Raw genomic sequence first — 25,585 nt, 5'->3', positions numbered from 1 at the left:
TAAAATAAAATTTTCTGTTACTCCCCAATTTTAAAGATTTACTCATACACTAGTATTTGTTTTCCTTGTGTATTAGCAAGGGCTCTGCAGTGTCTTTGGAGACCAGAGTGGCTGGGCACCACTAGCCGTTTGATGGTCACAGCCTGGCTTTTTCGCGGTCTTTGCCCAGCTACCGTGTTTTGTCCTCTGCCCCTAGTTTTTTACCTTTTTTTTTTTTTATATCATTGTCTTCATTGTATGGTTCTCAGCAAAGGTTTTTTTTTTCTTGCATGAAACAGAACATTTTTATTGTCTGGGAAAAATTGGAAATCAATCAGTTTCGTATTTTATGGTGTTTTATGTTTACATCATAACTTCAGAGATGCCCGAACTTTGTTGTCTTTTATTTTATTTATGTTTTAAAATAAATTTATTATTTATTTTTGGCTGTGTTGGGTCTTTGTTGCTGCATGCGGGCTTTCTCTAGTTGCAGCGAGCGGGGGCTACTCTTTATTGCAGTGTGCGGGCTTCTCATTGCGGTGGCTTCTCTTGGTGCGGTGCACAGGCTCTAGGCGCGTGGGCTTCAGCAGCTGTGGCACGCGGGCTCAGTAGTTGTGGTGCACGGGCTTAGTTGCTCTGCGGCATGTGGGATCTTCCCGGATCAGGGCTCGAACCTGTGTCCCCTGCATTGGCAGACAGATTCTTAACCACTGCACCACCAGGGAAGCCCCTTTTTTGTATTTTAAATCCAAGGTGCTAACGTTCCTTTTTCTTTCTTTGACCCAATATCTTGTCTAGTGCCTGTTATTTATTTTTAGTAATGTGTATATTTGTTTATGCAAGAAGATTTTGAGCGTAGTAGACAGGGTCATTGCAGAGTAATCTCATCCAGAATCAATGAGCCAAAACTCGAGTGGTCCAGGAGAACAGTATTTAAAGGAACCTTGGGAGCTTTTTGGGAAGTGAATTATTGAGAAATACGTAAGTCAGGTGAGCAACATCATTTCAGGAAAAGAAAGCTCTTTAATTTTCACATCTTGAGATCCAGTTAAAGACCAGAATCTCATCTACACAATATCAGTTTCGTGTCAGTTGAGTATTTATCATTGTCATAAAGTTATTTGGAAACTTAAAGATGAGAACTAACTCAATAATTACTAGTGTTCCAGTGTGCATCCTATTTCCTATCATATTTCCTTTCTTGCTCTTCTCATTCTTTTCTTTTAAAAGGAAATTTTGAAAAAAAGAGGGAGATATGCTAATAAATCCAGTCTGTTTTGTACTTCAAATAAGGTAGAAAGACTTAGGTGATCTTTTTTTCCTTCTCTCCCTTTTAAATGTTGAACTGTGAAGAGGGTAAGAGGTAAGGGCAATCAAGGTGAAAGCTGAAGGAGGATGTGAAGTGAGAATGGAAGGAGATGAGATTAAATTATATATTTCTGTGTGTGGACATGGTTTTATTTCTGTACCTTATAGAAAGGGAAGTGACTTGTTAGGGTTGCTATTGATCATCAGTGCGGGGGTTGTGGAGCCATGTTCTAGACTGATTTACCCTGTCTGAGTTTTTGGTTAGGGAGAGAGAGGTGAGGAGGATAATTAGTGCATTTATGCAGTGCAGTTGGGGGAATTTGACATGGCACTAAAATAATTTGAACTCATCTAAGAAGAGAGTCTGGGAAACATTGGCTTATCTGGTAGTAGAATCTTCGTGCTCTCAGAATGAATGAACAAAATCGCATTAGCAGAGGGAAATGAAGTTGGAGACTAAAATACAACAATATGCATCAAAACCCTAATGGAGAAGTGATACTTAAGGGAAGACTGAAATTGGTAGCTGGGTTTTATTAAAACACGTTCTACTACCTCCGAGTACAAACTGTATTTCACTACTGGCAGCTCTGAATTGATTGTGCCGAAACTTGCTAATCACACAATACATACGCTCTTCTTTTTGTAGGCGGCACTCCCCCTATCGCACACTGGAGCCAGTGCGCCCTCCAGTGGTACCAAATGATTACGTACCTAGCCCAGCCCGTACTATGGCTCCCTCGCAGCAGAGCCCTGTGAGGACAGCTTCTGTGAATCAAAGAAATCGAACTTACAGGTATTTTCTCTACCTCAGCGCAAAATGTGATGGTCATAGTACCATAATTTGTTCAGATAACTTCAGTTAAATCTCTCTCATTTTCCAAGCACTAAGTTCTTTTCCTCACTCTGCTCCCGCAAACCTCATCTGATTCTACCTCTCTCTTCTCATGTTGTGATGCAACTTTGAGCAGCCAGGAAGTTGAAAGAGAACAGTCATCTCAAAGTGCAGATTTCTCTGCAAGATTAATAGTTATTGTTGACCTGAAAAAAATAATTGACCAGATGTGGGAAATTTCAAGTTGTTTTTTGGTGGAACTTTACAGATGAAAAACTATATGCAATAAAACATTAAATATGGGATAGTATATCATGATATCATTACAAATAAAATTAATCAAATAATTTGTTTAGGAAAACTGTTTTTATTATAAAAGAGGTTTCTTCAGACAGCCATTAAACTGGAATAAGAGAAAGTAATATTATTTTTATGTGTCAAGCCCCATGATTTATCACTATGTTTATGGAGAATTTTTTTTCTTTCTCAGTTTCTTTAATACATGCTTATTAAAAGGTAGCCAAAACAAGTTTCTTGAACTCAGCTCTTTTCCTTACTTTATTAAGAAATTCATCTTTTAAGTGGAGGGCTTTTGAATTATCATTTTGTAGCTGTATTCATTTCAGAAAATTCTGGAAAATGCTGGCGGTATCTTGCTGTATATCAATACTCATGTTTTGGTGGCTTCTGTTTCTTTAGCAGCAGCGGGAGTAGCGGAGGAAGCCACCCTAGTAGTCGGAGCAGCAGTCGGGAGAACAGTGGAAGTGGGAGTGTGGGAGTCCCCATTGCTGTTCCTACACCTTCTCCTCCCAGTGTCTTTCCAGGTAAAACATGAATTGTGCTTCATCTTCACCTTGCTTGCTGAGTTTGGATTCAATTTCTGATTTAATTACACTGGGCTTTCTTCATAATCAGGGTTTTTTTCCCTCGAAGACTCTGTAAATGCTGAAAAATCTTTATGCGTTTGTTATTTTTAACCAAATGATTTGTGAGTTTATGTTCACGTACTTCTCTGTTATTTGGGTTTGTGTCTTTGGTGCTGTGGCGTAGTTGGTGCTTTGAGTTGAGGTTTCACCGGAATGAGTTACGTGTTTAATTCCAGCTGGTGTTATGACAGTGCATGCCTTTGGGCACAGTGGGGTCTCAGTGTGAGAACCATATTGGTAGCAAAGGATTGAGCAGATATAATTTTGACAGTTCAATCTCATGGACTCTGAGAACTTGATAGTCACTGAAATGCTACCCTCTTTTGTCTGAAACAGAAAAATGTACTTGTTTAATCTGAGGACACAAAGTTAAAATTTAGTTTTAAAAACATGACAGAAAAGACGTAAGGATAGAATATTACATATTTAACTTACTTATAATAACAAATAGATAATACCTTTTTAAAAATCATGAAAAAGAGTTATTTTTCTAAATTCTTTTTTACCTGATATTTATGTCTGAAATATTTTTATTTTCTGATTTGTATACTTCAAAATGGAATACTGTCATTTTGTAGTGTGTTGTGTTTCATTTTGTATACTATCAATATTTACAGAATGTTAAAAATAACAATATAAAGGGAGCACTTTTCTTCTAGAGTAGTGGCTATCAGGTAAAAAGGAATGCTTTTAATGAATTTAAAATCCTGTACATTACCCTTAGCATCTTGAATTATTTGCTGCAAACCTTAATAATCCTTTAACATAATAAGCTCATTCTTTTTTTTTTAACACTCTCTTCTATTCTTTGGTTATTGATAAGCACCGAGTAGCTAACATTAAGTTCTCTAATGCCGTTTCTAATCCTGCCTGATGGAACTGCCTCATTAATGCTGCCTCTTACTCCTCTTTCCCCTCAGCCCCTGCTGGCTCTGCTGGTACTCCTCCCCTTCCTGCTACTTCTGCATCTGCCCCTGCCCCTCTTCCTGCTACTGTCCCTCCCTCCACTGCCCCAGACACTGCCGCTGGGGGTGCCCAGACCCTTGCTGATGGCTTCACTTCTCCAACTCCCCCTGTTGTTTCTTCCACTCCCCCTACAGGTGAGTATTGGTTTATTCTTTGGCAGGCAGATCCAATTGTCTGGCTCTTCTCTTACTTGGAACTCTGGCTTTATGATTTTTGTTTGTTTGTGGTTTGTATTAAAAAAAAATCTGAAGAATAATGTGCTAACTAGAAAATGGCATGTGACCGAAGAATAGAATTTCCTGAGGGAATCAGGGTAAGGTTTCTCATTTTTCTAGTAGAATAGCACAAATACACATTTTTTATTGCTTGAATTTTATTTACTAGAGATTTGCAAATTTAGTATGGAGCTGTCTTCTCTACAGTTATTTTATTTTATTTTTTTTTTGGCTGTGCCGTTGGGCATGTGGGATCTTAGTTCCCTGATCAAGGATTGAACCCATGCCTCCTGCATTGGGAGCAGAGAGTCTTAACCACTGAACCTCCGGGAAGTCCCTTCTATACAGTTTTGAGAAGTTGTTATTAGAAGTATTCTTTGTTACAGGTTATGTCATTAATAAAAAGAAAAGTATGACAGTAGTTTTAAGGTATATTTTATAGGAAATATTTGATATAACAGTTTGAAAGTACAAGTCTATTATAACAGAATTTGTTGCTTATTATAGCAGCACTGGAAACACATAGTTAGGGGGCTTTTTAAGGATTTCAAGTTTGTTTGTAATTTAAGATTGACTGGTGTTTTACTGTTTTAAAATTGCTACCTAAAGTTTGTTTTCATGGCTAAGGAGAAAAAGGCTCAATTGCTACAAAGTATATTTTCAAAGTTAATAGTGATGCTGGTTTAGTAAACAAGTTCTTATCTACTATAAAAATGTATGTGTTTGGACACACATCACCTTAGCTGGTTAATAAGGTACTTCATAGAATATATGTGCAGTGCTGCTGCTGTATCTAGGTGTTTAAGTGTTTTAAAAGACATCTTAAAAATCCATGTTAATCCATTCATTTTGGATGGTGTTTTATGGCATAGCTTCTGTAACAGCACTTTTTAAGAAAAGCTTTCTGCAGTGGGTGTATGTAAACATGAGCTGTCCTTTGATCTACATACCACTCTGTTAGGCCACTCTAGCTAGTTAAATATAGAAATCTTGTTATGCTCCTGCATCAGTAGAGTAAGGAATACATCTTGAAATCAGTTGTAGGCCCAGAAAGGACAAATCACCCTCACCTAGAGTTAACATTTTAGTAATTAAATTATAATTTAATAACAGGTGCTGGTTCCTAGTCTGCACTGAATCAACATTTGTTGTATGAGTGAATAATTACAGTTTTTTAACAAAAAGCAAAGTAAATGCCTTATTAACAACTTATATCAATATAATCTCTTTTATGTAGTATCTTTGAATCACCCACCAAATACTTTTTTATTAAGGTATAATTTATATACAGTAAAATTCACCCTTTCTAGTATGGACTCATGTGAGTTTTGACAAATGTATACAGTGATATAACCACAGCTACAGTCAAGGTATAGAACAGTCCTATCATCCCCAGATTTCCTCCAAGCCCCCTTTGTAGGCAGTCCTTCCATTTCACTCATTTCATTCTTAGCCCCTGGCAACCTCTTGATCTGTTTTTTTTTTCTTCTAAAGTTTGCCTTTGTAAAAATACCATAAATGGAAGCATATGTAACGTAACCTTTTGGGTCTGGCTTTTTGGCACAGTGCATTTGAGATTTATGCATTATTACATGTTTTGTTCCTTTTTATTACTGAGTAGTGTTCTATTGAATGGATTTACCAGAGTTTGTTTATCCCTTTCCCAATTGAGGGACATTTGGATTTATTTCCAGTTTTGGGTGATTGTGAAAAAACTGCCAAATACCTTCACACACAGACTTTTGTGTGAGCATAGGCTTTCATTTCATTTGGGTAAACACCTAGGGAGTAGGATTGCTGGGTTGTCTGGTAAGTGAATGCTTAACTTTGTAAGAAATTGCATAATTGTTTTCCAAAGTGCTTGTACAATTTTGCATGCCCACCAGCAGTGTGTGAGACTTCCAGTTGCTCTGCGTACTTGTTAGCACATGGTGTTGTCATTATATACATATATACACACACACACATATATATATGTATATTTAATTTAGCTATTCTCATAGGTGTATAATAGTTTCTCATGTGGTTTTTTTTTTTTTTTTTTTTTTTTTTTTTAATAGTACCTTTATTTATAAACCTTCCTTGAATTGCGGGCTTCTCACTGTTGTGGCCTCTTTCGTTGCGGAGCACAGGCTCCGGACGCACAGGCTCAGCGGCCATGGCTCATGGGCCCAGCCGCTCTGCGGCATGTGGGATCCTCCCGGACCGGGGCACGAACCCATGTCCCCTGCATCGGCAGGCGGACTCTCAACCTCTGCGCCACCAGGGAAGCCCTCTCATGTGGTTTTGATTGACATTTCCCCAATGAATAATGATGTAGAACATCTTTTCATGTACTCATTTGCCATCTTCTTTGGTGAAATGTCTGTTCAAATGTTTTTGCTTCCCCTCACACACCTTTTTAATTGGGTTGTTTGTTTTCTTATTGAGTCCTTTTATATTCTGAATATGCCTTTTATTAATTGTGTGATTTGCAAATATTTTCTTCCATTTTGTGACTTACTTTTTCATTCTCTTAATGGTGTCTTTTAAAGAGCAGAAGTTCTTTATTTTGATGGTCTCGTTCATTGCTCTTTTTTTTTTCTTTTTTCTTTTGGGGATTGTGCTTTTAGTGTTGTGTTTACAAACTCTTTATCTTACACAAGGTCACAAAAGATTTTTGTCTTGTTTTCTTCTAGAAGTTTTTAGTTTCAGGTTTTTATAGTTAGGTCTATGGTAATTAAACTATAGTTTTGTTTTTCAGCTCAAAGCAAAATAAATGCTTCATTAATGGTTTGAATAGAGTCTTGATTATGTAGTGTCTTTGGATCACTGATGGCTTATAACATGGGAGGTTTTAGACTGGATCTAACTATATAAAATTCATAATGGTGTTAAATATCAGAGTTTTTAACTTGATTATTCTAGGTTTGTATTAGGGTGTTACAGACTAATGCCTAAAATGCCAGCAATGTGTGATTCAAGTGACAAAATATACCTTCTAAAAAATAGCTTATTAGTTTACATGCTTTTACATTTTTATCATGGCTGTATAAATTGACAGTGGATTGTGCTTGAGCTTGACTACTCAAGATTTTTATACAACAGAATTGAGTTTTAGGTTTTGATACTGTCGTATGTATGAAGAGTAAATCCTATAGCAGCTCTTGAGTGCTTCTGTAATATTCTTTATATGAGTATCCATATGAATCCAAGTTTGATAATTTAACAGTTCCTGAAGATCAGTTTTAGTCACGTAAAACCATTTTACAATCATGGAAAAGAAGAAAAATTGTTGTGTTTTTCTCTTTTCGCCTCTTCCCTTCCCTTCTTCCCTTGTCCTTTCTCCTCTCCTTTCCCCTCCCCTCCTCCTTTTCTTCCGCTCACCTTTCTCTTCCCTCCTCTTCTCTCCCTCACTCTTCCCCTTCCCCCATTCCTCCCCCTTCTCTTTTCTTGTCTGCTCTCTCATGGGTGCTCTAGTACTTGGTCTGTCTGTACAGTAGGCCCTTAGCTAATGATTTTAAGCAGAATTGGAGTCAAGATAAAATTTAGGAACTGGATTGAACTAGGCAATTGGATGGATTAGGAAAGAGTGTCTTCTGTTGGCCTTAGTTGTTGAAGTGCTCTCAGAGAGCAAAATGTATGAAATTGCTGATAAATATGAACACGTTCAGGATCATACTAAAAATTAGATATTTTTGACAACACTTTTTGTGTCTTAGCTTTTTTTCATAATTGTAAATTTGTTAAACTCTAATTTTAAGACAAAATAATCTAAGTTTAGAGAAGGATATTTTTGATTGAAAAATGTGATTTGGAATTATGTCACTTGACCTTTTGCTGAAATATTTTATTATTTCCTTTAAACAAATTGGCTTGCTACCTTAAATTTATTACTATTATTATTATTTTGGAATAAAACTGTGTGTCAAACATTTTTTCTTTTTCTTTTCTAAACGTTTTTCTCATCTTGTTGAGTTTAGTTTTCAGTGTTTAATTGCTGGTGTTTTTTTGGAGGAAGTGAGCAATAAATTTTATTTTATTTTATTATTTTCTTTTTCAAATTTGTTTTTATTTTTGACTGTGTTCGGTCTTCGTTGCTGTGCGTGGGCTTTCTCTAGTTGCAGCAAGCGGGGGCTGCTCTACGTTGCAGTGCATGGGCTTCTCATTGTCGTGGCTTCTCTTGTTGCAGAGCCACGGGCTCTAGGCATGCGGGCTTCAGTAGTTGTGGCATGTGGGCTCAGTAGTTGTGGCTCGCGGGCTCTAGAGCACAGGCTCAGTAGTTGTGGCGCATGGGCTTAGTTGCTCCACGGCATGTATGTGGGATCTTCCTGGACCAGGGCTCGAACCCCTGTCCCCTGCATTGGCAGGAGGATTCTTAACCACTGCGCCACCAGGGAAGCCCCCCATAAATTTTAATTGTGATGATTTTGAAACCCTGTCAAATTACTAATTTAATAAAATCATAATATTAATTAGTAATCTATTTAGATATAGCTTTTCCAAACCTAATCATAATTTTATTTACCTACTTTGCTGCTTTTGCACTTGGATATACTGTTAACTGAGAAATAACTGTCACCTTGCATTAATATTTGTCAGATGGCAATTAAATTAGCTGAATATTGTTATTTTTAATAATCTTATTAAGATTCAGGCATTGTACCTAAAGTATTTCATTGTCTGAGATAATTTTCTTTTAGTGACAAATTTATGTTCTGTCCCTTTTCCAGGTCATCCTGTTCAGTTCTACAGTATGAATAGACCTGCCACTCGCCATACTCCCCCAACAATAGGGGGCTCTTTGCCCTACAGGCGCCCTCCTTCCATAACTTCACAAACAAGCCTTCAGAATCAGATGAACGGAGGACCTTTTTATAGCCAGAACCCAGGTTAGATTTTCTTTTGCAGTCTGTGGAATATATCTAATTAAAAATCTTCAATTACACAGAAAAAAACCTTTAATTGCGAATGACTGGTACATGGTAGGTGGTTAGTACTATTTGTTGAATGAGTGGAAGAATGAATACAAGGTTGCTAATACTGTATTTTCCAGTTCTCTTTTTAAAAATCAACATGGTTTCATATAAAGTTGCAGAACTTAATTTTTTTTTAACAGTTTTAAATTTATTTATTTATTTATTTAATTTTGGCTGTGTTGGGTCTTCGTTTCTGTGTGAGGGCTTTCTCTAGTTGCGGCAAGCGGGGGCCACTCTTCATCACGGTGCGCGGTCCTCTCACTGTCGCGGCCTCTCTTGTTGCAGAGCACAGGCTCCAGACGCGCAGGCTCAGTAGTTGTGGCTCACGGGCCTAGTTGCTCCCTGGCACATGGGATCCTCCCAGACCAGGGCTCGAACCCGTGTCCCCTGCATTGGCAGGTAGACTCTCAACCACTGCACCACCAGGGAAGCCCCAAACAATTTTTTTGAACGGAATCTTTTTTAATGTGTTAGTGATTATTTGTTTTTTAAAATAATATTTGCTGAACAGTATTTCCTTCTTATTTAATCAGATACCCTTGCTCTATGAATAGCAAATAATGAAAGTTGAGCATACATGAACAGAGTTTATAAGTGGCAAAGGAAAAGGGAAATGACATTTTTGAAGCTGCTTTATGGTGGGCAGTTAGTTATACTATCTTTTTCAATTCTCCTACCAAACCTATAATGGAAAAACTGGGACTTGGACAGATTGATCCAGATATAACAGTCACCTTTCAGCTGCATCATGCATACAGAAGAACTAATCTGGCACATATTTAATACTAAACATAATCATTTGTTTTGCTTCTTCCCCAGAGAGGGTAAGAGCAGATATTATACTCTGTGACTACTGTGGACATGTTACGTGAACTTACTGTGTTTTTCTGGATTTTTGCCAAGAGGCCAGTAAGCCCATGTGTGATCACCTGTAATATTAGGGGACAGCCCATTCCATCTTGGATGAGCCCTGAATTGTATGGAGCTGAAATCTGTCTACCTTTTGGTGAAACCTTGTTATATCCTTTGAAATCTTGCAGAAGAAATTTGATCCTCCTCTTACATAAACAGAGCTTAAAGAATGCTTTTATATTTTTTATATCATTTGATTCTTATAATCATGTGATCGTTTTCATCTGTATTTTACAGGTGAGGAAACAGGCTGAGGTGATAATCAAGTTAGGATTTGAATTTAGGTCATCTGACTCAAAGTTCCATGTTATTTCCATTGTACTATCCTATCCTACCTACCTTCATATTAAAAAAAGTTTTTCTCTTACCCTCCCAAGGGTAGGAGGGTGGGATGGAGGATGCCAACATTGTAATGTAAAGTGCATGAGAACCTGAGACCTTGTCAGTTTTTTAATCTGTTATATCCTGGGAATAGTGCTCAGTAACTACTTGTTGAATGTGAAATGAATCTCTTGTTAACTTTATTCAGATCCCCTCATTGTTTTGGGTTCCTCTTGTAAATTAAATACCATAAATGACTATATAGTCTAACCAGTGCACACTGTAGTGTGATTACCATCTGCCTATATGGAAATAGACTTCTTTTTTAAAAAATTTACATTAGGTTATTTAATTTGAGAAATATACATGTGCATTGTTTTACCCAGCGATCACATTATGAGTCTTAAAAAGGAGTAGTTTCTCTTTTCCTAGTAGTTAACTGTGACCAAATTAAAATCTATAACCTTAAAATTTGGGGGGTTATTCTTCTCTTGTTTGTTTTTAAATTTTGTTTTACTGAAGTATAGTTGATTTACAATGTTGTGTTGGTTTCAGATGTACACTAAAGTGATTCAGTTATACATATATCTATCTATCTCACTGCTGTCTTTGACCACACTTAATGATTTTGGGTGTGCCATTCTTTTTAACTCATTTTGAGCTCCATTTTGACAAATATGCCTGTCTTTTCTCACATTCTACTTTTAAATCATGTGTTCCAAACCCATATTTGTACAGGTGCTATTTTGTACTTAAATGAATATTTTATTTTTAAATTTTAATTTGTTAGATATGGCCTGTTCATAGCTCTGCTGAAGATAAGCTCTCTCCCTGACCCTCTTGGAAGTCTTGACAATTATTTCTCATGACCCTTATGCCCTTCCTTACCCTTAAATAGAGTTTTGAAAGAATGGTGTCAGTCCAAAATGGGGCAATTCTGTAATGGAGCTGAGAGATGCTTTACTGTTACAGCTTGGGACCAAGTGTACATGATATTCAGAAAGTATATACAAGGGTATTTCATGCTGTATACATGTACATACCAAAATACTGGTCTTATGAAAACCCTGATTAAAAATTCCACCTCTTGGTGGAATTTATTTGAAGGCTATTTATTTAAATGTGTTTTAAGTACATATTTTAATACTTCTTTGTAAGTCTGATTTTAACATACTTGAAAGTATATGTTAAAGTAGAAAAATAACCTACTCTAAGAATGATGTTAATGAAAGTATTTTTCACACTCATGGGAAGTATAAAGTGAATTGAGATTTTTTTTTTTTTACATCTTTATTGGAGTATAATTGCTTTACAATGGTGTGTTAGTTTCTGCTTTATAACAAAGTGAATCAGTTATACCTATACATCTGTTCCCATATCTCTTCCCTCTTGCGTCTCCCTCCCTCCCACCCTCCCTATCCCACCCCTCTAGGTGGTCACAAAGCACCTAGCTGATCTCCCTGTGCTATGCAGCTGCTTCCCACTTGCTATCTACCTTACGTTTGGTAGTGTATATATGTCCATGCCTCTCTCTCGCTTTGTCACAGCTTACCCTTCCCCCTCCCCATATCCTCAAGTCCATTCTCTAGTAGGTCTGTGTCTTTATTCCTGTCTTACCCCTAGGTTCTTCATGACATTTTTTTTTCTTAAATTCCATATATATGTGTTAGCATATGGTATTTGTCTTTCTCTTTCTGACTTACTTCACTCTGTATGACAGACTCTAGGTCCATCCACCTCATTACAAATAGCTCAATTTCATTTCTTTTTATGGCTGAGTAATATTCCATTGTTGAGCCTTCAGCATAATGTGTGAGGCAATTTAGTTAGTTTGTTTTCATGTACTTCTCTCAATTAAGTTCTGCCTTTCTTCTCCGGGGATTTGGTAACTGTTTAAAGAGGCTGGCTACAACTCAGTTGAATAATCAGAGTGCTTTTTTCTAAACTAAAAAAAAATTTTAACTAAATTATGTTCTTTGAAAAGTTCTTCTTGCAACACTCTTAATGCTTTGTAAGCCAGTATTCGAAGGCTGTTAGATGCACTTTCATTTTATTTGCATTAGATTATTATGTAAGTCTCTTGTATTATTACCACTGGTCTTACAGTGGTCCTTGTTTTTTCATATTTAAAATGAGAAAATTTGTTGTGCTTTCTCAAGTAGCTAATTCCCTGGTTTAACAGTGATCCCAGATTTGTGTTTTATGAGCATATTTTTTGCAGCTGGAGGCTTGACATGGATTTGTGCTTCTGAGGAAGTGAGCTGACAGGCTGGGATTCATGTGACTGTAAATTCAGTGAGGTTTTCTGTGAGCTGTAAATCTAACAGCACTGCTACTATATTTGGTTTGAGTTTGAAATGACGTTATAACATAGGAATTAAAATAGGGAGCACCCGCTGCGTAGTGCCAAGTCCTAAGAGCACAATAATTGTTTTCTAATGAGATTATTTCAGAAGCAAGTTAATGAAAGGAACACTTCATTTAGAACATAAAATGAATCCTATTTGGTTCTCATTGTTTCTTAATCTAATCCAGCCAAAGAAATAGGAATACTAGTTTATCATTCATCTTGTCATCAGCAAGGAGTGTCATTGAAACAAATAGGGCTAATCACAAGTTTTAACAGTCTTTACTTTCAATATAAACATGAAGCGCCTTGGTGGCAAAGAAGAATATGCGTATGTATTTGTACATGTACATTTACATACATTAACCTAGTTTGGTAAGTGTCTTAGTTTGGGCTGCTATAACAAAGTACCATAGACTGGGTAGCCTATAAACAGTAGAGATTTATTTCTCACAGTTCTGGAGGCTGAAAGTCAGAGATCAGCATGCCAGCATGGCTGAGTTCTGGTGAGGACCCTCCTGAGGTTGTAGACTGCTGTCTTGTTGTATCCTCACATGGTGGAAAAAGAGAGAAAACTCTCCATGGTTTGTTTGTTTGTTTGGCAATGCCTTTTAAAAAAATTTTAAATATAATTTTTAAAGGTTACTTTCCATTTTACAATTATTACAAAATATTGGCTGTATTCCCCATGTTGCATAATATTGTGCATCCTTGAGCCTGTCTTTCACCCAATAGTTTATACCTCCTACTCCCCCCTGCCCCATATTGCCCCCCCTTCACTGGTAACCACTAGTTTGTTCTCTATACGTATACTGTGAGCCTGCTTCTTTTTTGTTATATTCACTAGTTTGTTGTATTTTTTAGGTTCCACATATAAGTGATATCATACAGTATTTGTCTTTCTCTGTGTGACTTATTTCACTTAGCATCATGCCCTCCAAGTACATCCATGTTGCTGCAAATCCATTTTGTTCTTTTTTATGACTGAGTAGTATTACAGTGTGTGTGTGTACATCCTCTTAATCCATTCATCTGTTGATGAACACTTAGGTTGTTTCCATATCTTGGCAATTGTAAATAATGCTGCTGTGAACATTGGGGTGCATGTATCTTTTCAAATTGTTGGGGGGTTTTTCAGATATATACCCATGAGTGGAATTGCTGGGTCATATGGTGGTTCTGTTTTTAGTTTTTTGAGAAATCTCAGTACTGTTTTCCACAGTGGCTGCACCAATTTACATCCCCACCAACAGTGTGCAAGGGTTCCCTTTTCTCCACATGCTCACCAGCATTTGTTATTTGTGTTCTTTTTGATGACAGCCATTCTGACAGGTGTGAGGTGATATCTCATTGTGGTTTTGACTTTTATTTCCCTGATGATTAGTGATGTTGAGCATCATTTCATGTGTCTGTTGGCCATCTTCATTTCCTCTTTCGAAAAATGTCCTTTCAGTTCTTCTGTCCATTTTTTAATCGGGTTGTTTTTTTGATGTCGAGTTGTATGAGCTGTTTATATGTGTTGGATATTAATTCCTTATTGGTCATGTCATTTGCAAATATTTTCTCCCACTTAGTAGGTTGTCTTTTTGTTTTGTTTATGGTTTCCTTTGCTGTGCAAAAGCTTTTAAGTTTAATTCGGTCTCTGGAGTTCTTTTATAAGGGCACTAATTCCATTCATTTGGGCTCCACCCTCATGAGCTAATCACCTCCCAAAGGCCCCACCTTCTAATACCATCACATTGGAGGTTAGGATTTCATATGAATTTTGGGGAGATATAAACATTCAGTCCTTAACAGTAAGGAATCAGTAATATGGTGTTTAAGTACTAAGGCCTTTGGTAAAAGATATCTTACATTTTACTACTTATATTTTCTTTTTTTAAAATTTATTTATTTTATTTATCCCTGGCTGCATTGGGTCTTCGCCGCCGCGCGCGGTCCTTCTCTAGTTGCGGGGAGTGGGGGCCACTCCCTGTTGCGGTGCGCGGGCCTCTGACCGCGGTGGCCCCCCTCGCTGCAGAGAATGGGCTCCAGGCGCACAGGCCCAGTAGTTGTGGCCCACGGGCTCCAGAGCACAGGCTTGGCAGCTGTGGCGCACGAGCCCAGCCGCTCCGCGGCATGTGGGATCCTCCCGGACCAGGGCCCGAACCCGTGCCCCCCTCATTGGCAGGCAGACTCCCAACCACTGTGCCACCAGGGAAGCCCCCTACTACTCATATTTTCTTACAACAAAGACTAAAAAAATCTAATTCATAAAGTGGAATGTTGGTTCCAAGCAGTGTGAGTGTATATAGTTATATGAGAAAGAGGAATTTCTGAATGAGTATGGTGTTTTACACAGGGAAGATATCAGGCTTCCCTGAATGATATTAAAAAACAACTAAAAAGACACAGTGAGAAAACAATGTTGGGTTGGTGATATTGTAAAAGAAAAGCCATAACGCATATTCTTTAAATGATAGCTAACTTACAGCATCACCATAAATCTCCAGAAGAATACAGGTGTGGTGGGGCTTTAGCAAAGTATAGAGAGCAATCAAGAAGCTGTTTTCCAGTCCTCATTTTAGGCATCTTTAGCTTTTGTTAGTGCATGTTTACTCTAGGGAGAACAAAAAAGCTAGAAAAACCCGAAAAGTTTAAGTATATTCTCAGATGACCAAGTAAACCAAATAGACCCTTTACATCGATTATTAAACACAAGTTATGTTTTTAAACTGTGTGGATTAATTTGCTACTTTTTCTCGGCATAATGTCAAACGATGTTTTTTTTTCACTTGAAAAGGAATAAGAAAAATGGCCCAATTCTTTTAACCCTTCTGAGACTACAGGAGTGATAATTATTTGGTAACCCTATTCTTTTCCATCAAAAAAGCTTCCCTTACTGAGTATGATTAGTTAGATTCACTTTTAAATACTCCTTGTTCTAAGTTACTATCCATGTTTAGAAAATATTTCACTCTTAAAAATAAATTGCTTAAATTATTTCCCTCACTGGAATGTAAAATATTTGCAACTAAACTTGAATGGGCTGTCAAATGTATGGCCTCTAAAGGTGATATCTTGAATGGTTTTAGAAATAGTATTTAGAGTCGTTATTTTGTCTAATTTTCTTAGAGTATTTATAAAGCAGTAAAAAAAAAAGCCTGATTTTTCTTCAAAACTCTTTGTACATTTTAACCTCAAAGAAGATGCTCCAGGATTTTGTAAATAACCAGGAAGGTCATACTTAGGAAGTCTGTATATTTCATCAGCACAGACTCATCCTCTAAGTTTGGTTTGCTTGCAGAGCCTTTTACAGTTTGTATACCTCCGTGTTGCTGAGTGAATGTAAGCTGTAGTCCTTATAGTTCTACTTAAGATCTCTCTATAAACTCCAGTCTCTTCTTGAGCCTTTCTCTTCACGTTAACTTCATTATTGTGTAGTTTGAACGTAATATTACTGAATCTAAGTTTGGAGACGTTTCGGTGATTATAGGGAAAGGGTTTTGTCTTGTGAGGAATCATCTTAGCTAAATAGCGTGGAAACAAATTGATAGTTACTTTCTGCTCTTGCCTGTTCATGAGATACCTCAGACTAGAACTGATTATTGCAAACAGTTCGTCACATCACAGTCCTGCTTAAATTCTCCTAAAATAGTTCATTTTCAGTTAGACTCTGAGGAAGATAAATCTAGTCTAAAGTAGGATCTTCTGGTTCACAGGTTTTCTGATGAAATCTCCATGACCAGAAAGAAAATGCTGTGGTAACTAAATTAATTTGGACCATGATGTAAAAAGTTTGCCCTGGGCAAAAAAAGTAGAATTTGGGGCAACCTTTGTAAACTCCATATGGAACTGAATTTTTTAACATGCGTTGGATTGGCTTTGAAAAAAATCTAACTTGTTTTGTTACGATGTAATTCTGTTTAAGGAAGAGCTGGGACTGGTTTTTACCTGGGCTGCTGTTAGGCTTCTTAAAAAAACCACTAGAGTTTCAGACCTTCACTTTCAAAACAAGAAAAGAAAAAAATATATATATTCATTAAAAAAATAATAAACTCAACCTACCTACAAAACCCCTGTTCTAAGTTAAGTACCTTACCATTCTTTTTTAGCTGAGTACTAGAAGGTCTTTTTTTTTTTTTTTTGATGAGAAACAATGACTGAAGTGGGAAATTTCCTGCTTTTCTGTTACAGGGGAGGTTGGGATGGGTGCTAACAGAAGAGGGACATTTCATCATCTTATATTCCACTTTTCTAGTGCAGTTGCTTGTCTGCTGCTGTCTCTCAGTTTTATCTACTTTGTTTCTGTTGCCTTCTCTGTTCATTGTGTCTTCTTACCCCAAGTTTGGGAACACAGGGTGTTGTGAACATATCAGCAATTGTTCCAAGCCTCTGAGAGTGGGACACAGACACACAGCTTAAGGGTTTACTACCAAGAAGTATGACTTCAGGGAAAAACATAACCACAAGGTATCTTTTAAAGAAAGGTACCAATTTCTAGGGCTATGTGACTCTGTCCCTTAAATCTGAGATATTCTTCAGGATTATCTGCTTAACTCTTGTCTGCCCATTATAAGTACATGTTCTGCCTGCACTTACCCATGGCACAACCGTTATCTTTACTGATTACTGCCACCTCTGTACCTCTTGATTTTTCCCACAGATTCAACCCAGACTTTCCAGTTGCCTTCCATATTTATGTTTTAAGTTACTTTCGTACATCTCATTATTTCTCCCTGACTTTTCTATTCACCAGCCCATTTCATTCCCTGTACTACCCACCAAGGTTAATGTGGTTAATGGCACCACTACCTTCATAGGTAGGAAGGATAAAAATCTAAGACCATCTTGAGCTGTTTCTCTCCTTCATATGCTTCCTGAATCCTCAGATACCAAATACTCTTTTTGTCCACACTGTACTAAGTTCTCTCGTTTTCTTTCCACTTCTATTGCCTTGATTTTTGTGTGTCAGGCCCTGGGTTAGACTTTCTGCATACATGGTTTTTTTTTTTTTTAAATCTTTGCAGTTAGTCTGTAAAGTAGGTTGCATTACCTCTTTCATTTCACATTTATGGATTAAGCTCAAAAAATAACTTGCCGTTCCAATAGCAGCGAAATAGCAAATCAGGGATTTGATGCTAGGTGACTTTAAGTCCAAGGTGTTCCCACTAAGCGCTCTTTCACCTAACATATAAGATTCTTACCTATTGCATATCTACCTGCTCATCTTTCCAGGTTTTGTACTTTCTCTCTGGGGCATCTTATGCCAACCATATAGAAATATTTCTGGTTCTGTGAGCTGGTCGTGCTATTTTATACCTCAGAACCTTTGCCTCACTTGGTTCTCGGCTTGTCTTTCTCGACGCCTGTCTGCTTGTCGAACTCCTTTTCTTCAAGCACCTGCTCAGAGGTTACTTCTGGGTAGCCCCACCCCTACTCAAACCCTGACCGCCCTCTCCGTCACCACCATGACACCACACCATCACCAGTGCCTCTTCCACTACCCATCACCACCACCACCTGCAGGGAAGTGCTACAGATGTTGTTGGGTTAGGGTTATTATTTTGTCTTCCATTCCTAACTAGTATGTGATCTTTTTGAGGGCAGTGACTCTTACTCATCTTTTTAGTTTTATTAGTCTGCACTGTGATTTGAAGCTAATAAAGATGTTCTGTCTTTATAAGAAGATGCACACCATACTGTATACCCATTCCGAAGGAAACCATAACTGTAGAGTTAATCTTGGGAAGTTGTTTGGCATGTACCTGGCTTATTTATGTATTTATCTACATCAGACGTTTGTTGAAGGCTCACTAGTGCTAGGCGCTGTACCAGGTGTTTAAAAGGGAAAGATAGCTTTGGGGGGAGAGGAATGATTTGAATGAGGCTGGCATTTTTCTGTAGCTTCAGGGAGAAAATGTACCTGGAGTAGGTGGCATGAATTGGGACTGTGAGAAATTGTAAAGACACAGACCTGACTCGAAGAGAACCGTTTCGATGTTGGTCTCTTAGCAGAGTGCTTGCACCTTAGTGGGAAGTCAGTGAATATTTGTTTAATCAGTGGCTGAAAACCAATTAATTTTGCCTGTTAAATGAAGTAATGAAAAGTATAAAATTAGGATGTTGGCATGTAATGGTTTTTTCCCTTGTGTTGATGAACATTTAAACTTATAACCTTCAAGGTAAAATTCAGAAAACCAAGTTATTCATGGTAATCTGAAGAAATTCTTTTTTTGAGAAGACATGCTATTGACATGAAAAGATAATTTGCCATTGTATGTAAGAATAGATCTGTATATGATGAATGCTTCCTGTTGTAAGTTTTTAAAACTTCCCTAATACTTTGTTTTGTGTGTTAATGTGTTATCCCTCAAAAGAGGATCCTTAAGATAGCTTGTAAAATGTTTATGCATAGCGGTTTCCCTCCTTATATGTTTGTTTTATTGTGTTACCCTTTCCGTTTAATGTAACTTGCCCTTACCCCTTACCCTCCGCACCTTTTTGTTTTTGCAGTATCTCTTGCTCCTCCTCCCTCCATCCTACAGGTAACTCCTCAGTTACCTTTAATGGGATTTGTGGCCAGAGTCCAAGAAAATAGTAAGTTTATGTCTTCTTTATGCTGTAGATCAGATTCTAGGCATAAAATGTCATTTATATATGATTGGCTGAATAGTCATTCATTCACTGATACTTCAGATATTTGAATATTATGAACAGTCATTGTATGAGCAGCTAGTGTGGATGGTAAAATAATTACGATGAAATTCTCTACTTTCAAACAACTTAAAATCTGGTAGTGAAGATAAGACAAATAAATATAAAATAAGGCACATGTAAAAAGAAAGATCACATCTAATTGAGGAGGTGCTCTTTAATCACTGGATATCCCACACTTTTCTCTGGGTTGCTCAGACAATTAGTGGTCTATCACTGGAGTTTTAGGGTTTTGTGGCCGGCCTGAGAATCTTCTTCCAATCCTGTGATTCCAGGTGTAAAAATGGCCATGCCATGGTGGGTCCCAGGGGACCAAATTGTCAGTCTGTCTCCCATGAGGCCTCATAGATTGGCAGTGAATTTAAGCTGGCCTGTGGTCTGGTGTTGAATCATGCAGGATCAGATAACTAATTGTATTGACAGGTCGAGTTTGCTCCTAGAGAAGCATTAAGGAAGCTGAGGAGACTGATGTCTACAGAGCAGGAGGCCTGTATCTGTATTTAGTGAGGAATTGCTAAAGCAGTGAACACAGTTTGTATGATAGATGAGTTCTCTTCTTGTGAGCAGTCTACATAGGAACCATGTCACAATCATAAGGCTGTACGGGTGTGGAATCGGAACTAGGGGAATTACACTAATGAAGGAGATAATGTCATGAGGCTGATGTAGCCTAATGCATGCATCTCATAACAGGGATGGCCTCAACCGTGGGATAGAAATATTTGCATTCTGTTGCTTAGGACTCCTGCTCCTTTGGAAATGGGCATTGCCAATACTAGAATGTAAGCTCTATGAGAGCAGGGATTTTTGCTTGTTTTTCACTGGCTATTTCTCCAGCACTTAGTAAAGCATCTGACACAGAGCAGGCACTTTGAGTCCCTCCTTTTTTGTGTGCTTCCATAGCTGACTAAATGCTCCTTTTGTATCGACACATTTCTTTCTTGTATTTTAACTGGTTATAGTCCAGTCTTATTGGCCTGAGGGCTCAGTGTCTCTTTCAGGTGCCTTTGCATCTCTGTTTGCTAATTTCTGAAAATAGTCTATTTTACCTCTGCTTTTTGGAAGGTACCCCAATGAGCACCTCCAATATTTACCACAGTGTGCAATATTTACCTTTTAGGATGATCTTTTCTCATTTCTTTCCATAGTCATATACATTTTCTCACCTACAAAATGTATAAAAATAAGAAACTTTGTATATGAGGTGAGCCGTGGCTGATTTTACAGGCATAGCAGGACTTACACATTCAAATGAATGTTGTCCTCTTCAAAACACTCACCTTGGAAAGATATATACCTATCTTTTGGAATGATCTTTATAGCTTTCAAGTACATTATTTTGAAGATAACTCTGTGGTAGCAGATATTTACTCTATAGTAAGTTTGATGTTTGGAAGAAGTCTGGAATTATTTGGAACCAGTTATACCGGGCTAAGTAATGCAGCTGTGATTCTGTTATTCTTCTTAAACCCTTCTCTGGCTTCGCATTGCTCTTTGGATAGAGTTCAAACTGTTACAAGGCCCTTTCTGCTTAGTGCTGTCCAGCTTCCTCATGCCTCTTTCTACTGAACTTTGCTCAGCTCTTTGAAGGGCTCCTGCTTTGTATTTGTTATTTTCCTTTACATCTGACATGAAATATCTACCCCCACCCTGGGCCATTAACTCTTACTCATCCTTCAGGTTCCAGGAAGCCTTTCCTGACCCACATAAGAGATGTGGTCTACTGCTCTGTTTTCCATGATGACTTAAAGCACTTACTGCACTTAATTGTAAATGCAAGTTTGGTTGTCCATGTCTCCATGACTTTTGCTCACTGCTGTATTCCCAGTGCTGAGCATCGTAGCTGGCCATGGTAGGCTTTCAGTTGATGCTTTTGAATGAATAATGAAACATGACTTTAAAGTTGTTGAATTGATCTCATTCCATAATAGTGTAGCTTTTAAGATAAGAGGCATTGGAGTTCAAATTCCTGCTCTTCCACTTACTGTTGGAGTACTTAATCTTGGAAAGCCAGTTTACACATCCATAAATGAGGATTAAAAACACCACCTCCCAAGGTTAAAATTAAATGAAATAATGTATTATAAAGTGCTAACTGAGTAATTGGAACATTTTAAGTAAAAAGTAGTAATCATTTTGGCTAAACTTTATTCAGCATCCATCAGCACTAACCCAAAGGGAGGAGAAAGTCAAGCTTGGGGATTTGGAACAGTAGAGTTGGTGGGAACACTTCTCTTGCCTACTTATTTTTTGAAAGATTATTATTTTCAAGTCTAGGTTTATACTCCATGAACATAGAAGCTTGGATAGGAAACACTGAACTTTGCATAATGTGTAGTTTTGTTATCAGCTTGATACATTCTTAGTTTCAGATGCACCACCTCCACCACCACCTGTGGAAGAACCAGTCTTCGATGAGTCCCCACCACCACCTCCTCCTCCAGAAGATTACGAAGAGGAAGAGGCAGCCGTGGTTGAGTATAGTGATCCTTATGCTGAAGAGGACCCACCGTGGGCTCCAAGGTCTTACTTGGAAAAGGGTAAGTTTCAGAGGGATATCTGGAAGGACGGGAAGAAACCTCTATGTACGTAGAAATGAAATTTGCTGGTACTGAAGAGAATCTTATTTATTTTTTACTTATAAGTAAAGTTTGGCCTGTATTAGCCTGTATATTTTAATTAATTTAGTTTACAAGGTTCATGATTTTTGAAGTCACACTGGTAAAATCCTGTGACTGATTTTTATTTACGATTATATGTTGTTCCCGTTGAACGTGCTTTTTATGAATGGTTTCTATAAGGCAGAAATTTTGAAAAGAGGTTTTTCTCTGGAATGACTCAGGAAGAGGATGATCTTTCCAAATTATGTTATTCCTACTCCCACGCTGTGAAGCATTTTTTAAAAAATATTTATTCACGTTGGCTGCATCGGGTCTTAGTTGTGGTATGCAGGATATTCGTTGTGGTGTGCAGGATCTTTCATTGAGGCACACGGGCTCTTTGTTGTGGCGCGCGGGCTTCTCTTTAGTTGTGGCGTGCAGGCTCCAGAGCATGTGGGCTCAGTAGTTGTGGCACACGGGCTCTCTGGTTGTGGCGTGCAGGCTCAGTAGTTGCGGCATGTGGGCTCTCTAGTTGTGGCGTGTGGGCTCTAGATCACGTGGGCTTAGTTGCCCTGTGGCATGTGGGATCTTAGTTCTCCAACCAGGGATCGAACCTGCGTCCCCTGCGCTGGAAGGCGGATTCTTAACCACTGGACTACCAGGGAAGTCCTTAAAGCATTCTTTTGTGGCATCTTATATCAGATATTCCAGTTTAAGTATCTCCATATGAAACTTTCTTCCAAAGAATATGGTTTCTCAGTTTCTTTGCAGAGTAGGTGTTTGGCATTTCTTTTGGTGAAAAGTTTCTCTGAATATATTAGCTAACCATCATATGACACTTTTGGGACACAGGCTTACAAACGTCATCAGGACTAGTCAGCTCAGAAGAAATGTGTGCTGTCTTGAAGGAAATTTTCTGTTAAGAAAGTTAAAGCTACTAACTCACTGGGTTTCAAAACTGACTGCACGTTAGAATCACCTGGGGAGCTTACATCAACGAATAGTGGACTTCCACTTCTGGCTAAGATAGAGCAACAGTAATCAGATTTACCCTCCCTCCTAAAACAATTAGGAATGAATCCAGGAAAAAATATAAAAGATAATGGTTTTCAGACATTAGATAACAAGCATTGGTGGACTATGGTCCCAGAAAGAAGGAACTCAAACACGGTGAGCCCTTAATTGTTCTAGCTTTGCTATCTAGAGGCAGTTTCCAGGCCACAGTGCAAGGAGTTGGAACCCAAATAAGCCTGGAAGTCTCACTGAGTAGAGAAGATAAGAGATCACAGAGTTTTGGGAGACCATGGAGAACAGGTAAACTACTCAGAGACAAAGGACAGAGCTCTGGATATCTGCAGAAGGGTCTCCTTGAATCTTTGACAGAGTACTGATCTGTACATGTATGTGAAGAAACTACCTGAGATTAGAGAAAGAACAATCAGAAAGGAGTAGGCAGAAAAATTCTTGGAAATTACAGGCCTGGGAATAGTTCATGTTCCCGAACGAGCAAGAACAGAAAGACCCTGTAATACACAAGGCATTGAGAAGAGGCCTCAAAAGTGTGTCCCCTCAGTTGTGGGGCGAAATTAGCCCTAGATTAGGGGTTCAGCTCTAGATTGCCCTGAACTGCCCTAACAAATGTTAAAATGCAAACTTTGAAAACATCCAGCTGATTTCAAGTAACTTAACTGAGTTCCAGGACAAAACCCAGCATTGTGCAAAGCAGTCAACAAAATCCAGTACACCAAAAAGTAAAATTCATAGTGACCAGCATCCAATCAAAAATTACAAGGCATGTAAAAAGTCAGGAAAATATAACTCATACCTAAAAGCAAAGCCAGTCAGTAGGAACAGACCCAGAAGTGACCAAGATGATGGAATTACCAGACACGGGTATAGCTAGTATAAATGCCACATATATCCAAGAAGGCAAAGGAAAACATGCACATGAGAGAGAAGCAGAATATATTTTCTTAAAAAAGAGAAAGAGAAACATAGAATTTCTGGAGATTGAAAAATATAGTATCTGAAGGGACACTTAGAAGAAAAGATCAGCAACCTTGACAATATGACATTAGAAACTATCCAAAACGAGGCACAGAGAAAAAAACCAAGACCAAAAACACAGCAACAGATATGTGGAACAATATCAAATAATCTTTATTTGCAGAAGATATTATCTTGTATGTAGAAAATCCTAAGGAATCTACAAAAAAGCTGCTAGAACTAAAAAGCGAATTTAGCAAGATGGTAGGCTACAGAGTTGATTTGCAAAATTAATCGCATTTTTATATACTAGCAACAAACAATTAGAGATTGAAATTTACAAAATAATACCTTTTGTAATAACATCAAAAATATGAAAACTTAGGGATCAATTTTTTTTTTTTTGGCCGTGGTGCGTGACTTGTGTGATCTTAGTTCCCCAACCAGGGATCAAACCTGGGCCCTTGGCAATGAGAGCTCAGAGTCCTAACCACTGGACCGTCAGGGAATTCCCAGGGATAAATTTAATAAAGGCCTTAAATAAATTGAAATAAATAATGTTTTTTGATCATTATTGTTAAGAGACAGTTTTTCCTAAATTGATCTATAAATTGAATGCAATCTCAATAAAAATTCCAGCAGTCATTCTTACAGAAAATGACAAGGGGATTCTAAAAGTTAAATGGAAATGCAGAAGACCTAGTTTAGTCAACACAATTTTGAAAAACAAGACTAATGTTGGAGGATTTAAACTACCTGATTTCAGAGTTCTGGTATAAAGCTATAGTAATCAGGACAGTGTGGTATAAATATAGAAATATACATCAAAATCCAGAAAAAAAAAGAATCCAGAAAAAGATCCACACATACTTTTTGACGAAAGTGCAAGGTAATTCAATGGGGAAAGGATAGTGTTTTCAAAAATAGTGCTGTTAACAATTGGATATCCATATGCAAAACATGAACTTCTACCCTTATTACCTCACCATACACAAAAATTAACTCGAAATGTATTTGGATGTGAATGTAAAACTGAAACTTCTAGAGAAAAATATAGGAGAAAATCTGTGTTCTGGGGTTAGGGGAAACTTTTTGTAGAGAACACATTAAAAAACATGAAGCTTAAAAGAAAAAATGATAAATTGAATTTCATTCAATTAAACTTTTCTTTTGTAACGATGGTGTTAAGAAAATGACAAGGCAAGCCATATAGACTGGGAAGAATATTTGCAAAATAACTCAGGAGACGACAAACAACTTGTAGAAAAAAACAGTTTGGAAACACTTCATCAAAAAAGATGTATGAACTGCAAATAAGCACATGGAAAGATACTCAACATTATTAGTCAGGGAAATGCAAAGTGAAGCTGCAATGAACCAAACTACTTATCACTACACACCCTCTGGAATGGCTACAGTTAAAAACACTGATAATACCAAGTGTCAGAGAAACTGTGGTGAAACAGGAGCTGGTACAGTGTACATTGCTGGTAAGAATGCAACGTTTCAGCCACTTTGGAAAACAGTTGGCAGTTT

General features: G+C 37.7%; 1 protein-coding gene across 4 annotated transcripts in view; it reads left to right on the top strand.

Annotated features, from left to right (window-relative positions):
• Window positions 1–25,585, top strand: part of ABI2 (abl interactor 2) — a gene marked incomplete at its 3' end in the record, with an annotated part of 102,438 nt that overhangs the window by 67,721 nt on the left and 9,132 nt on the right. For 2 of the 4 annotated variants that reach the window (XM_082657663.1, XM_082657665.1), the window contains exons 5-9: window positions 1,937–2,083; window positions 2,822–2,946; window positions 8,942–9,100; window positions 19,263–19,346; window positions 21,830–22,003. In XM_082657663.1, the coding sequence (XP_082513789.1) occupies window positions 1,937–2,083; window positions 2,822–2,946; window positions 8,942–9,100; window positions 19,263–19,346; window positions 21,830–22,003 (689 nt within the window). The remainder of the gene's footprint in view (window positions 1–1,936; window positions 2,084–2,821; window positions 2,947–8,941; window positions 9,101–19,262; window positions 19,347–21,829; window positions 22,004–25,585) is intronic. The other 2 variants (XM_082657666.1, XM_082657664.1) reach the window with 1 other exon arrangement.

This window comes from Grampus griseus, assembly GCF_964374135.1.
Source record: "Grampus griseus genome assembly, chromosome: 7".
Lineage (NCBI taxonomy): Eukaryota > Metazoa > Chordata > Mammalia > Artiodactyla > Delphinidae > Grampus > Grampus griseus.
The sequence above is the reverse complement of the archived record's forward strand: the minus strand, read 5'-3'. Positions and strand labels throughout refer to the sequence as shown.